Source organism: Sceloporus occidentalis, unplaced genomic scaffold (assembly GCF_023333645.1).
Source record: "Sceloporus occidentalis isolate IW3139 unplaced genomic scaffold, rSceOcc1.0.p SCAF_2, whole genome shotgun sequence".
NCBI classification, from domain to species: domain Eukaryota; kingdom Metazoa; phylum Chordata; class Lepidosauria; order Squamata; family Phrynosomatidae; genus Sceloporus; species Sceloporus occidentalis.
In genome coordinates this window covers 107,158,658-107,173,665 of record NW_028316982.1, presented here as the reverse complement: position 1 = coordinate 107,173,665, position 15,008 = coordinate 107,158,658, and the positions used below count along the sequence as shown (strand labels likewise).

The 15,008-nt window shown below is 41.7% G+C and overlaps 1 protein-coding gene across 1 annotated transcript in view; it reads left to right on the top strand.

Annotated features, from left to right (window-relative positions):
- LOC149318842 (cyclin-dependent kinase 1) overlaps positions 1–13,658 on the top strand; it is a 15,635-nt gene extending 1,977 nt beyond the window's left edge. The window contains exons 2-8 of the mRNA XM_089507895.1: positions 1,173–1,230; positions 3,796–3,952; positions 6,335–6,458; positions 6,959–7,129; positions 9,155–9,318; positions 11,403–11,544; positions 13,343–13,658. Of these exons, the coding sequence (XP_089364021.1) occupies positions 1,194–1,230; positions 3,796–3,952; positions 6,335–6,458; positions 6,959–7,129; positions 9,155–9,318; positions 11,403–11,544; positions 13,343–13,459 (912 nt within the window). The 5' untranslated portion in view covers positions 1,173–1,193 and the 3' untranslated portion in view covers positions 13,460–13,658. The remainder of the gene's footprint in view (positions 1–1,172; positions 1,231–3,795; positions 3,953–6,334; positions 6,459–6,958; positions 7,130–9,154; positions 9,319–11,402; positions 11,545–13,342) is intronic.
- Positions 13,659–15,008: the final 1,350 nt, after the last annotated feature.

Below are 15,008 nucleotides of genomic sequence, written 5' to 3'. Positions count from 1 at the left end.
CCTCCACATATGCTGGGGTTAGGGGTGAAGGAAGAATATGGAAAGGAAATGCAAATTAATATAAAAAACACTTTTTACCTAAGAAAACACCTCTCTAGGAATCTCCAGGTCCTCCAATGCAACTCTCTGGTCAACATCTGCCAGAAGCTGATCATAGAAACAAGTTGGAGGACCTACAAATGTCTAGAGAAGTGTTTTCTCTAGGACCTTTTAGGTTCTCCAGCACACCTCTATGATCAACTTCTGGCAGGGTTGCAATGGAGGACCTAGAGATTACATTAATTAAAACCACAAATAATCAAAGCCACAAGAATCAAAAACCGCAAACGCGGAGTGACACTTGTACTTATATTTAAATATGTGCTGGATCAAGGCTTCAACAGATTGATGTTCCAAGTTGCTTAAATTGGTTTCCAACTGGCAATCAAAGCAAAGGAGAACTGTAGATTGGTGCAGACATACTTTTTGTGGCTGTGATCTCTTTCTTGGTGGAAATGCATATATCAGATGGAACTTCAGGTTAACAAAAGTTATGCCAGGAGAAAGCAAGGAAGACACACAACAGCAGAGGGGTTTCATCTTCCCACTTCTACCTACTCACTGTAGTTAGGTGAAGCATAGAAATGCAACTGTTGATCTTAATATGGTCCTACCTCTAGAAATCTGAAAGACTGGTTTACCCTTGTTAGTATTTGGTGACTATGCCACAGTGTGGCATAAATGGCATTCAGGGCTTGGGTGAAGAAAGATGGGTATGTGGGTTTATTGCTTTATATCCTTAACATGGGCTGCCTAAAATAAACCCTGTCCTGGATGTACCTGTTCAATTCAGAACAACTCTTCTATTTCAATATCTGCATGAGTATGTGATGGCACTACAACGTATCCCTTCTATAAACTCTTAGCCTTTTTAGTTTGCACCTTAGCTGGTGTAGGAGAAATTAACTGGAATTAAAATGATCTCTTGTTCACTTGCTTAATATCAAGACAATAATGGAACAAACATCTTTTTGCTTAACTATAACTGGTTGAATGGCAAGTTGTGCAGGAAACAGGCATGCAGGTTTGTTCAAATATTCCCAAGCAGCGACTGGAAGCCTAGTAGAAGGATTCCTTTTATATTTAGTATGTACATGTCGTTCTAAATTCTCATGCTTCTTCTCCTGTTGTAGGTCTAATCATATCACAGCACAATGGATGACTACACAAAAATAGAAAAGATTGGTGAAGGTAAGTAATTAAGATGTGTTGCATAGAGGAGGCCTTTCTTGGACATCCAACCTGACCTTACATACTTGGATGTAAATCTCTGCTTGAGATTGGGGGGGGGGGGGGGAGTCATGTGGCTATTCTGACATTTTTTTTTTAGCAGAATGGTGTGAATAACCTCACTCATGCTTTCCTGGTTTGTTATTCACACTATGGAACCAACTCTCTGTGAGTTCAGTTGCTCACATATGCCAGCACTCGAATAAACGTGGAATCAACTATGCGAATGTACTCGAAACACGTTCAAGGCATGCAGAGTTTAATCCCGGGTCTATTTGCATCGGTTATTCACACTGCTGGTGATATAAATTTTATGAAACAGCATCAGTAAGGTAGCTTGGTTTCTGCCCCCTGCTTATTCTGTTGCAGAGAACATTCAAGGGTTGAATTTAAGTTGGTGAGTTTCTCCTCTGCACCTAACAAACAGCTTTGGGGCAGAAGTTGTTTTGCACCTCCACCTGCATGTTCCTCCCCACTTGTAGATGTTATTTTCAAAGAAAAGGTGTTAGACTTCTGATTTTGAAACTTACACATCATGGGTACTTTGGCCCTAACTTTACAAGTATTTGGGATGTGAAGTGACTTGTTGCAGAGACTCCTTGCTAACTAAGTGACAACCCCAGAGTCAGCTCTTGTTTGTAAGAAGTCCTTAAACTACAATTTCTTGGTTTGAGAAACTTGGCTTTTAAAAAAAGCTAGGAAGGCTGCTCGAGAAAGGAGGAAAAAGAAGGATTTTTGCAGTTACATAAGCTATGTTCGAAAAGGACATGGGTGGCATGTGAACATGCTCCTGAGTTTCACTAAAATTTAGACTTTTGCATATTAAAAATGAAGATTTGGAGGATGCTTTGTAACTATGTTTGGCTGAATGTACTTATAATCCTTCTGTGAGTGAGAATTTTATACTGGGGTTTCCACTTACAGGAATGTATTAACTAGTCAGTCAGACATAATTACAGAGCCTTTAGGCTCTTTAGGTTTAAACGTATTACTTGGTGTTTGGAGACATTGGTGTGGCAGGGTTTACATCACAGTCACATTCCTGGCCCCAGTTTTAGCTCTACAGATGTTCAGAAAAATACCTGAACAGAGCTATGCTTCATTTTCAGTCTGAAAAACCAGTGGTTCCCAAGCTTTGGTTTGTCACGTTTTTTGGACTCCAGAAACCCCAACCAGCCTGGCAAATGAATAGGGATTCTCGGAGCAGAAGTCCAAAACATGGAGGACGAATGTTTGGGAATCATTGCAGTAAGGTGTGGTTTACTAGGCTGTGATCGTTATATCTGAAGTTGGCCATTATCTCTGTTAACTTCAGGTGAGTTTTCGAGATAATAGCAATAGCAAGTACATTTCTATACCTCTTATCAGTGAACTAGCACTCCCTAAGTAGTTTACAATGTGTAATCCAATTGCCCCCCAACAAGCTGGGTACGAATTTTACCGACCTACAAAAGGATGGAAGGCTGAGTGGACCTTAGAGCCCTCAGGACTGAATTTACAACGTTTTGGCTACAGGACCGGCATCTAACCACTGTGCCACCAGGGCTGAGATAAAACCTCAACAGGATCAAAACATTAGTAGGGGATGGAAAAGAACATTTCTAGGTGTGAATCCTTTAACCTAGAAAAGTTTAAATATACCCTTCCAATTTCCCATCATAACATCTATGTTACCTTGGCAAATCTGTTACCTGCTGGGCTAACAGCATACCATGGACTGAGAGTTTCTATACATGTGAAGGCGTGGACTGGAGACTGGTAGTCTTCCTTGCTTACAAGTCTTGAATTTCAGTCCTCTTCACTGGTGCAGCAGTAGGGTTTGATAAAAATTACTTTGTGGGAGAGACAGGACAGTCTTCTTTGACTTTGACAGGAGTTGACTGTAGTTCATTGTGAGCTAAGCAGAATCTCAACCAATCTCAAACAAAAGATGGCAGGGATGTCACAAAGCCCCTCAGTAATATGGACATATTTAAGCCCTATTCAAGATAACTTGAAAACATCAGGAAGGAGAGCATGAAAGCCCTGCCACCATATCATTGTTCTAATCACAAGGAGAAAAACAGTTTGAAAAAGAGTGTCTTGTACACATGCAATGTCTCCACATAATTGGAAACCTGAATGATCAGGGATCCAGATTGCTTGGAGAATCTCTTTGCATAGCAGAGCATCCTAGCATATTTTGGCCTGTGTGTGTGTGTGTGTGCTTTTGTCTGTTCCTTTCATTTTACAAATGTCTAAACTAAAATTTACTGTTATCTTACTATGCTTTGTGTGAGCTTTTTAAAGGAAGATATTCATATCTTTCTGGGGCTGCTTATGTACTCATGTTCTCTGAGCTTCCTTTTTGTTTATCTCTGAATAGTCAAATCACCCAAATTTATTCTCCTTATCCTTCTGGGTGTTCCAAATCACAAAGCGGGTTCTTTTTCCTGGGCTTTGTGTCTGTTCTCCAGCTGAATAGCTGCATCATGTCCCATGTGTTTGAATCATAAAACATTAAGTTGATTTCATTTATCCCCTTAGGCACTTATGGTGTTGTGTATAAAGGCAAACACAAAGCTACAGGCCAAGTGGTCGCCATGAAGAAAATTCGATTAGAGAGTGACGAAGAAGGTGTTCCCAGCACTGCAATCAGAGAGGTTTCCTTATTAAAAGAACTACATCATCCCAATATAGTTTGGTACAGAAATTATTTGGCTTTGTTGGAAAATAAGGTTTTTTTTCTTTTTCCCTTTCTCTCTGTCTGCATCCAGCAAATACATGAATTTTACATTAGTGCAAGGAAATTTATATGCTATAAAACTGGTGTAAAACAGGACAGGAAATATGTAGCCTTCCAAATGTTGTTGGATTATACTTCCCATTGGTGCTTTGTGAGGAATGCTGGGTATTTGTGATCAACAAAGTTTGAAGGGCCTCAAACTGGAAAAGATTGGTGCTGGGTTTTGAAGTCATGGGATCTGGTTCCTTGCAACTTCTCTTTTGATTTCTGAGTGAAGTTTCAGACATATAACACTTAAAAGTTGCAATGTGAAGTAGAACCTATTAAGAATAAGCCCCACTCAACAAAATACAGAAATTAGCCCCAGTAATGATTGATTCCATGATTCTATTCTAATGCTTTTCAGATTTTGCAGTAGGTCCTTTTTCAGTGTGTGATTTGTTTCATGATGTCACAGATGTGTTTATTCTGTAGAATTACCACTCAACAGAAGTAACAAACATAGTGATGGACAACATCAACAGCATAATTGGTATTGAAAATAAAATGCGAAGTGCAATCTGTCCAATGTCAAGCCCTTTTCAAATTGCCATTTACAGAGAGGAGAGTTAAATGTAAACTCAAGTATCTTATTCATAGTAAGTCAGAAAGTCTGTCAAACTCAGATAATAAAACTGCAGAAGAGCTGGTGGGATTAAGCAGAACGATGTTCCTGTATGATAGGCCAGCATGCTGATGCTGTTAGTGACATATGCAAGCCTAGGTCCACCTTATCCCTGCATATGTCTTTTTGGTTCTTGTGGAAGTTGGTATGTTACCCTCCACAGTGAACAAAACCTCTGCCCCGTGTTCATGTTTTTGCTGCGTTAGTTCCCCTGAATGACTATGCCATGGCTGCTGGGAAGTCAGGGTGGGGATTAGAGAAGTTTCTGGCTGTGGCCATAGTGAGATACAGACATGGCAGAAGATAACTGTCTACATCTGACTATGTGGCATAGCCAGAAGTTTCTCTGATCTCCCAAACACCAGCAGCCATGGAATGGCCATTCAGGAGGTCTAATACAGCAAAGCCTTGAGACCAGGGAGTGGTGTGTAGGGACTGTAACAAAGCTCTGCCAGTGGATCTCTTGTGCTATTTAGAGGAGTGTGGAATCTTGGTCAGAGTGGAATAGTCAGTTTGATTGACTGTCCTAAATGTTTGTTCATTGTCTAAAAAATTAGTAAAATGCCAGCAATAACTGAGTAATTAAATCTGGCCAGGTCACACAGTTGTTCTTTGGTTCTTTTCTTTCACAGCACAAAACGTTTAATAAGAAGGTTATGGATTCAGATTTAAGAGATTACAAGTGTAAACTTAAGACATCATACTGCATTTAAGCCAGGTTTATTTAATGTAACAATTGCCATTAAATCTGTGTCCAGCCTGGTCAGTTAACTTTCAGGCACGACTCATTAGAAATGACAATAATGCTGGCAAAGGTAGAGAGTAGTAGATGGCTAGATTCAATTAGGGAAGTCACGGATCTGGGTTTGTAGGACCTAAGCAGAGAAGTGAAGGAGAGCAGGTCTTAGAGATGTCTCATCCATGGGGTCAACTCGAGGGCAGTTAATAACAAGCAACAAGCTGGACTTCCATCACTTTGTTTGTTTGTTTGTTTTGTGTTTTGTTTTCCCTATATAGTGGGATCTCAGTATCCACGGATTTGCCATCCATGGATTTGAGCATCTGCAGATGGCAAGCCTGCGTTGTTCTTAATGGTGGCACATGCACACACCACCATTGGAATAAAAGGACTTGAGCATCCACAGATTTTGGTATCCTCAGGGAGGTTTGGAATGGATTTCCTCTGGCTACCGAGATCCCACTGTAAACCTAAAATGGTCATCCACCCAAAATTTACTGTGTGGCTACAGATTTAATTGATTTTGTAGGATATGTGATTACAATGGACCCTTCAGATCTGTGAGGTTTGGTTCTGCCCCCAGCCCTGCAGATGCCAAAAAACATGAACAATCAAGCCCCATATTCTATGGCAGCAGCATGCATGCATCAGTGTGTCTGCATTCACCTCACTGCCATTGAATAATATGGGTTTTTGCTTTCCACAGACTGTCAGATTTGCAGACCTGAAGCCTGTACATTCTTAGGACCCGCTGCACCAGCATATTCATCAATAGATGTGTTTCTTTTTAATATCGAATTGTGAAAGCTAGTTTATATAATTTCAGTATAAATAAAAAAAGTGAAATGGTTAATTCTGGAAAAGTTAGATAAATGTCTTTTGTGCTGTATATAACACATGCATGAAGGACTTTGATTGTCTTTTTTTTTCTTTGCAGTCTTCAGGATGTGCTTATGCAAGATTCAAGGCTTTATCTTATCTTTGAATTTCTTTCTATGGATCTCAAAAAATACCTGGATTCTATCCCATCTGGGCAGTATTTGGATCGTATGCTTGTTAAGGTAAGGAAGTTGATCACATGAGAAGATCAGTAAAAATAAAGATGCTGCCACTCTTCTCCAGCATTACTGCTCATTCTATCCACCATTCCCCAGGGATTTCCAAAAACCAAATTTTAAATTTGGAGGCGTTCCATAGTAGAATCGCTGATATTGTGGCCTTATACACTATTGTACTGCAGTTGAGTGGAAGGGTTGAAATGAGCCCTTCAGATATGCCTCCTTGGCAGTACGCAGATCACCAAAGTGTGTTTGAGTTTGAGAATACCCAGCGCAGTAGCACTGTTGAAGCTGAATGAGTATACTTCCACTCTGTCTTTCTGCTGCTTCCTGATTTTAGTAATTTGTGCCTTCTTCAGCATCCCTGTTCTAACCTTTCTGTTGGGCAACTCTGATGAGAAGTATAGCCTTTGTGGTGTCCATCTTAAGGGTGGATCCTAACATGCCTGCATGCCTTCTGTAGTAACACTTTTTAAAATAAATAAATTATGCCCTTTTTTCAGAGTTATTTGTACCAGATCTTACAAGGTATTGTCTTCTGTCATTCAAGAAGAGTTTTGCATAGAGACTTGAAGCCCCAGAACTTGTTAATTGATGATAACGGTGTAATTAAACTAGCCGATTTTGGACTGGCTCGAGCTTTTGGTATCCCTGTGCGTGTTTACACACATGAGGTAAGAATGCTCCCTTCTTCATCTCTCCAGAAATGCTGAAATTTGTACTAAAAGGAGATTCGTATCTTGTGTTTTGTGGGTATGCCTTCAAACTGCCTGCTGACCCCATTAATCTCGTAGAATTTTCTTAGGCAAGGACTACTCAAAGGTGGTTTTGCCTATTCCTTTCTCTGAAATACAGCCTACAGCACCTGGTATTCATTGGCAGCCTCCCATCCAAGTAGTTACCAGGGCTAACCCTGGTTAGTTTCCAAGATCAGACAGGATCTGTTGCCTTTAGAGTATTTAGGTACACATGTATAGTATTAATCTGGAAGCTAGGAATGTTATCAGGCCTGCAATATCAAATTAAAAGTCCATTTAGTCCAGCATTCTCTTTCTGCAGCGTGCCAAGCCCCTCGGGGAAGTCCAGGCAAGAGGAAAGGGCTGTAGTCTTCCATGGCTGCACTTGTTTAGAATCATAGAATCATAGAATCGTAGAGTTGGAAGAGACCACTAGGGCCATCCAGTCCAACCTCCTGCCATGCAGGAAATCCAAATCAAAGCATCCCTGACAGATGGCCATCCAGCCTCTGTTTAAAGACCTCCAAGGAAGGAGACTCTTATCACCTTCCGAGGAAGTGCATTCCACTGTCGAACAGCCCTTACTGTCAGGAAGTTCCTCCTAATGTTCAGGTGGAATCTCTTTTCCTGTAGCTTGCATCCATTGTTCCGGGTCCTGTTCTCTGGAGCAGCAGAAAACAAGCTTGCTCCCTCCTCGATATGACATCCTTTCAAATATTTAAACAGGGCTATCATATCGCCTCTTAACCTTCTTTTCTCCAGGCTAAACATCCCCAGCTCCCTAAGTCGTTCCTCATAGGGCATGGTTTCCAGACCCTTCACCATTTTTGTCGCCCTCCTTTGGACACGCTCCAGTTTCTCAATGTCCTTTCTGAATTGTGGCGCCCAGAACTGGACACAATATTCTAGGTGGGGCCTGACCAAAGCAGAATACAGTGGCACTATTACTTCTCTTGATCTAGACACTATACTTCTATTGATGCAGCCTAAAATAGCATTGGCCTTTTTAGCTGCCGCATCACACTGTTCACTCATGTTCAACTTGTGGTCTACTTGGACTCCTAGATCCCTTTCACATGTAGTTTCATTCAGCCAGGTGTCACCCATCCTATATCTGTGCATTTTATTTTTCCGCCCTAAGTGCAATACCTTACATTTCTCTGTGTTGAATTTCATTTTGTTAGCTTTGGCCCAGCTTTCTAGTCTATTCAGGTCATTTTGAATCTTGATCCTGTCCTCTGGGGTATTAGCTATTCCCCCTAATTTGGTGTCATCTGCAAATTTGATAAGTATGCTCCCAATTCTGTCATCCAGGTCATTGATAAAGATGTTGAATAGCACTGGGCCCAGGACAGCCCTGTGGGACCCCACTGGTCACTTCTCTCCAGGATGAAAAGGAGCCATTGTTGAGCACCCTTTGGGTTCGGCCGGTCAACCAATTACAGATCCATTTAACAGTTCCTTTGTCTAGCCCACATTTTACAAGAAATAGAAAGCTAGTGTGGTGTAGTGGTTTGAGTATTGGACTACGACCAGGATTTGAATCTGGTTGGTGACCTGGGGCAAATAACACTCTCTCAGGCTTAGAGAAAGGCAGAGGCAAACCCCCTTCGGACAAATCTTGCCAAGAAAACCCTGTGAGTGGATAATGCTCGACTGAGATCAGAGAAATTTGGCCCCTCTCTGTCTTGGGGCACACAGAGAAACTAGCCATAATCACTCAGTCAAACCTAGCTTGCATGGTGGTGTGAGGATAAAATTGTGCTCTTTAAAAGAAAAAGGCTCACAAATGTGACCATAATAATTCATCCTGAACAACAAATATAGCAACCATCTGAGGTATAGATTTATGACCAACTTCACGAAAAGGGAGTTAGGTTGCTCAAGAGTGTGTTAGATCTGTTTATTCTCCAAATTTTCATTTAAAAACACCAACAGCTAACAACCACTTCCTTGTGCTAGGTAGTAACGCTGTGGTACAGATCTCCAGAAGTGCTGCTAGGCTCTGCACGTTACTCCACACCTGTAGACGTATGGAGCATAGGGACAATATTTGCAGAAATGGCAACAAAGAAACCGCTCTTCCACGGAGACTCAGAAATTGATCAACTCTTCAGGATCTTTAGGTATCTTAAGGATTGGAAAGATGTATACAGTTGCATTTTGTCTTTACATAAAAATTAGATTAGCATTTGTGAAAATGTTTTATCTTATCAACATTGAGATGATGTGGATTTGACCACTGTTTGTTGTGAATGAATTAGCAATAGCAGCATCACCTCTTCATACCACACTAAGCAATGTAAGCATACAGCTGTAAGCTAATTGCTTCCAACAAGCTGGGTAATCATTTTAGCAACCTTGGAAGGATGCAAGGCTCAACTGAAACTTTTTTGCCTTGTCCTAGTTGTAATGGCAATCTGTCAAATAACTATGCAAAGGGGTCTTGCAGCACCTTTGAGACTAAATGAAAGAGAGAAGTTGGTTATCATGAGTGTTTGTAGATTAGAATATACTTCCTCAGGTCAGGTCACTCAGTGGAGTGGAATGTCCAGGGACAGACCTATATAGCACAGTAATGTAAAATTTTGTGGGTGTGGAGATGAGGTAACAAGGTGAATTCTGCCACCATGGAAAGCACCAAATTCAGCTGAACAGAGCAGTAATCCATCAGTCTCTTCAAGATGCTTGCCCAGATATGGACCGACATCATCTTTCTCAACAAAAAATTGAACTTATTCTCTCGTCTCCAAACCCACAAAGTTTTGTATTCCCATGAGCATCTCACACACCTATATAGGTCTGTCCCTGAGCTTTCCACTCCATCGAATGCATCTGAGGAAGTAGACTCAAATCTATGAAAGCTCATCTTACTAACTTCTATCTTTCAGTTACTCTCAGTGTTGCAAGATCCCTTTGTAAACTGATTTTCCAGACTAATACGGCTATGTCTTTGAAGTCTACCACCATGTCAAACAATAAATTATGTTTAGGATCACACTTAGTTGAGAATCTTATTTACTTGGAAGTGAATCCCACTGAATTCAGTGCTGACCAGTCAGTATGCTTTGCATTGTGGCCTTAATGGCTTGATCTTTTGAGCAACTATATCAGCACATTTATGTATAGCATATACAGTAGGTCCTCATGTGCCTCTTCAAATGCTATTGAATTCCAATTTCATCATGTCTGAGCTTTGGCCATGGTGACTGGGACTGATGGGAACTGAAGTAAAACATACAGAGGGACACAGAATTTTCCATCCCAGTATATCGTTATGTGCATGGAGGGAACATTCAGATGGGACTGTAGTGAGGCTGAGATGCTGTAACGTTATCTGTCAAATCTTCTGATCCTGAGACAGCTACTGTAATCGGATGCATTGCACTCGTGCAGAAAGCATTGTTCAATAGCACTGCTTTAGAAGGGCTGGAGGAGATGGATTGTGTTTGGAAGACTCTACTCAGCCTAGTAGGATAGATTATCAAAATATAGCCATGTTTGGAATATCAAAGGGATCTTGTAATACCTTTTGAGACTAACTGTGAAAAAGAAGTTGTAGCATAAATTTTTCTAGATTTGTTACTTCCTCAGACACATGGGTACCAGTTCACTTCATGCATCTGAGGAAGTAAACTAACAGCCTCAACAGTCTGGCCATAAAGGCCAGCATGGGGGCTGAGTGGGGACATGGCGTCCTCGTGATTCCAACCCCATGCCAGTGTGACGCCACATGCCCCACCACATGGTGGGTGGTGTCACGGCACTCCTCTGGTGCTGTGTCCAAATGACGCAGCGCCAAAGGAGCGCCGAAAAGCTGTGGCAGCTGTGGTGCCCTTTTTGCTCCACAGAAAGACCAGATTGGGGCTGCAGCATGTAGTTGCCGTGGCCCCAATCTGGTGCTGAAAGGGGTGGTCTGTTCAGACACCAAGTCTACAAAAGCTTATGCTGTAACTTCTTTTGCACATGTAGTCTCCAAGGTGCTACAAGATCCCTTTGCATAAGGACAGATTTGGTTTTACTTCTGTAATGTGTGTTGTTTCATGTGCCTATTCTATGAGGATTTCATCTCAGAGCCAAGTAATTGATGCCTGGGTCAGTGGAATTATTGAGTAATCTTACAAGGAAGAGTTCTTAAAATGTTCAGTAGAGTCCATTCAAACACATTTACCAAAGACAACTTATCCAACTCTGGATATTATTTCTGTAGAGCTTTGGGGACCCCCAATAATGATGTCTGGCCTGAAGTAGAATCATTGCAGGATTACAAGAACACCTTCCCCAAGTGGAAACCGAGCAGCCTGGCCTCACATGTGAAAAACCTGAATGACGATGGACTAGACTTGCTTTCTGTAAGTGATTATTTCACTCATAAAGTTTATTTTCTTCTGGTGAGGTAAACGTTGCTGCACCAGGCTGAAAGATTGCATTGCCCTATAGCTGATGAGGATAAATTAGACTGTACAGTAAATAGGATAGTCCTGACTTTGGTGTAATGTTCTATATGGTGTGTGTGTGTGTGTGTTTTGTTTAAATGTTATCTCTAGAAGGCAAGATATTGGGAACAGCTTTGCTGTATCAGATTAAAGGTACAGTGTCTCACTAATCACAGTGACTACTGAAATGTTTCTTGGAAGACCACAGCAGGGTGTTAAACTAAATACTCTTCCCTGCTGTTTTCCCATCTGCTTCCCTGGAGGTGGACGTTCTACATAGCCACAGTGGCTGATAACCTTTAACAGAGTTGTCCTCATTGAACTTGTCATCTGTGGATTTCTTTAATGTAGTAGTAATGACCCCTCGGGCCTTAGACCCCTTAAGATTTGCCAGGCGGCCATTCCCCCACTCATCTAATGGTTCCATTGTTTGGTATTTTCCTACTTTATTCAGTTGTCTTCCCATTTTAAAAGCCCAAAATGTCTTTCCTAAGGCTTTGGTATCTTCAGTAAGAGCTGCCTTCGATCTCACCCTAGGAGAAAGGTGGAGTAAACATTCATTTAGTTGACAGATCCTTTTTGTTTACTCACCACTGGAAAGTGGGCCCCCAAGAACGTATCTGAACCTTAATTTTGTCCTTGGGCTGAATGTTCCCCACTCTTGGCCTAAATCCTTTTAAAGCTAGCTAAGCCACATGGTCAGCATCACATCTTGTCACTGTGTATTGTATATAGTGATATGTTACATTTTTGTCTTGTTTCTGGAACTACTGCAAAAGCAAAATCACTGGGTAACACTGAGTTTCCTCAAGCTGAATGAGTGAGAAAGGGGGAGTCATTCTTCTGCTGTATTCTCTCAGTATTAGGAACAGCTTGATAAACTGCTGCCTTTTATCATCCACCCTCCTGCTTTGCACAGTTACCATACTGGTCTGATCTAATTTTATCCACAGTGGTTTCCATCAGTGTGGGTATACGTGATGATGTTAATAGATTGAATCTATCCGTTTCCCTTCCACTGCTGCTGCCACATCCCTGAAATAAAACAATTTGACACTGCTTTAATTCCCATGGCTCAATGCTATGGAATTCTGGGGTTTGTAGTTTGTGGCAGCAGAGCTCTCTAGCACTGAGTCATGGCACTTTATGCGGTGTTAAACTGCTTTATTTCTGCAGTGTAGATGCAGCCAGTATTGCTCCTTGTTTGTGTAAGGGAAAATAGGTGGCTCTGTGCCCCAGCTCCCATGATGATGATCAGTGCTGATGCACAGTTTATATAGATGCCTAATTTACACAATCTCCTCCCTGCTGCGTCCAAGGGAGGATGGCAGGTAAACACTTTGAGGTGCCTTATCTGGAGTGCCTGCTTCCTAGGTAAGAACTGGGGACACAACTGCTATCATTTTGTGAAAAGAGGTTCATTGTAGAATTGGGGCTGAGAAACTCATATCTGCCTTTTAGCATTTCTTGCTTTTCAAGAATGTAAATGTTGATGTTGATATGGATCTGGAAGTGCTATGTAAGAACAGGTATGAACAGATCTCACTTTTCTCAAGCTTTAGATCTTAGGTTAAATACTTCCAAAAGAGAGTGGACTGCTGACAAGGAAGTTAGATACAGCTTGAAACCTGCATTTTTAAAGATCCTTACTCTGTCTAAATTTGCATGTATCACGGGGTGGCTAAAATAAACTGAACTTTATTTTGACTTGCAGAAAATGTTAGTATACGATCCTGCGAAAAGGATTTCTGGCCGTGCGGCCCTGAATCATCCATACTTTGACGACTTGGACAAATCCAAACTACCAGCCAATCGTATCAAGAAATGCTAACTGTCTTAAGCAGTCTGAGTATCTTTTGAGCAAAGAAAAGAAAACCCTCCCCAAAGTCTGTGTATCTCCTGTTTTTTATATGTGTCTGTCTTGTCTTGTTCTAAAACTGTAGCCCTATTTTAGAGTGCTCTGGTTTAAGTCTTTGTGAATGTAAATATTAACATATTCACTACTCAATAAAGTTGTAAACTGTAATGAAGCCCACTATTATATAAATAAAAACTTTAAATCTAGCACAAGAGTGGAGAGGGTCTTTGTTCCTTTCAGGCATGCTAGCAAATTCTTTAACTATAGGAAAACATCATAGCATTTATGCTGCAACTGGGTTATGCCATGGGAACATATGTGTGTCTTTTGTGTGACTTCAAGTCATTTCTGATCTATGGCAACCCTATCATGGAGATTTCTTGGCAAGATGTGTTCAGAGGTTTGCCATTGCCATCCTCCGAGGCTGAGAGTGGGTGACTTGTCCAAGGTCACCCAGTGGTTTCATGGCCGAGCTGGGAGTCAAACCCTGGTCTCCAGAGTCATAGTCTTAACACTCAAATCACTGCACCATGCTGGTTCTTGCAGGAATATACCTCTATAGAAAGGAATCGAAGCCAAAAGGAATTAATCAGAGACAGGTAGGCTCAGTTTTCTGGCTAGAGGCAACATGAACAGATTTAGTCTTTGTCCTGTTATGCTTCTTTCTACAGTACATTTGTGCCATATGCGGGCGCACTATATGCCGTTTCCTGCTTACATGGAAGCTGTGTGACAATATAAACAATGGTGTGCGTGCCCGCGCCTGCACTGCTGCTGCATGGATGTACCCCATTGTTTGCTATGGGGTGCAAGTATATGTGGATTTCCCCTTATGCAGGGGGGGAGGGGTCCGGAACGGATCCCCCACGTAAGGAGAGGGCCCACTGTATTGTGTTTTATTGCGCCCCATTATTTTCTGCACAGTAGTGAATTTCAGCTGATCATTTACTTCTGTCCCATTTAAGTGTTGTGCTTGAGAACAGAACTGGGATGATGGAGGGAAAACCTACAAGTTTACCATGGCCTCAACCTCGTTGATAACACATGGGCATTTGTGTACGAGTGATACATTGGCAAAACACAATCATGGAGCTCCCCACCCCCACCCCATACATGCACCCTCCAACCTCTTCACCCCATGCCCTACTGCTGGACTGTCTGGTTTATGTGTGTTGTCATTACATCCATTGGAGTTGTTACACTTTCTTTGCTTTGCTGCAGCCCTGCAGTTGCGGCGGAGTGTTTGTTTGCAGGCACAAACACACTCATTTTCCAAGCTAAGGCAGAATATCTCGGCTTCTTTTTGCTCCGGGTTTTAGCCCCGGAGTGCGACTTTGTTCTGGTTTCCAGCCACTTTGGAATCTCGGGAACCTGTCATTCAATTCCTGGATGGCCAACATTTTAAATATTTATCACAGTCTCACCCTCCCCAAACTGCTTACTCAGAGCTTTGGAGTCCAAACTTCCTGTGGTTGGACACTTGCATTTCTCTGCTAAGAGCTCACTAACAGCTGCGTCCTCC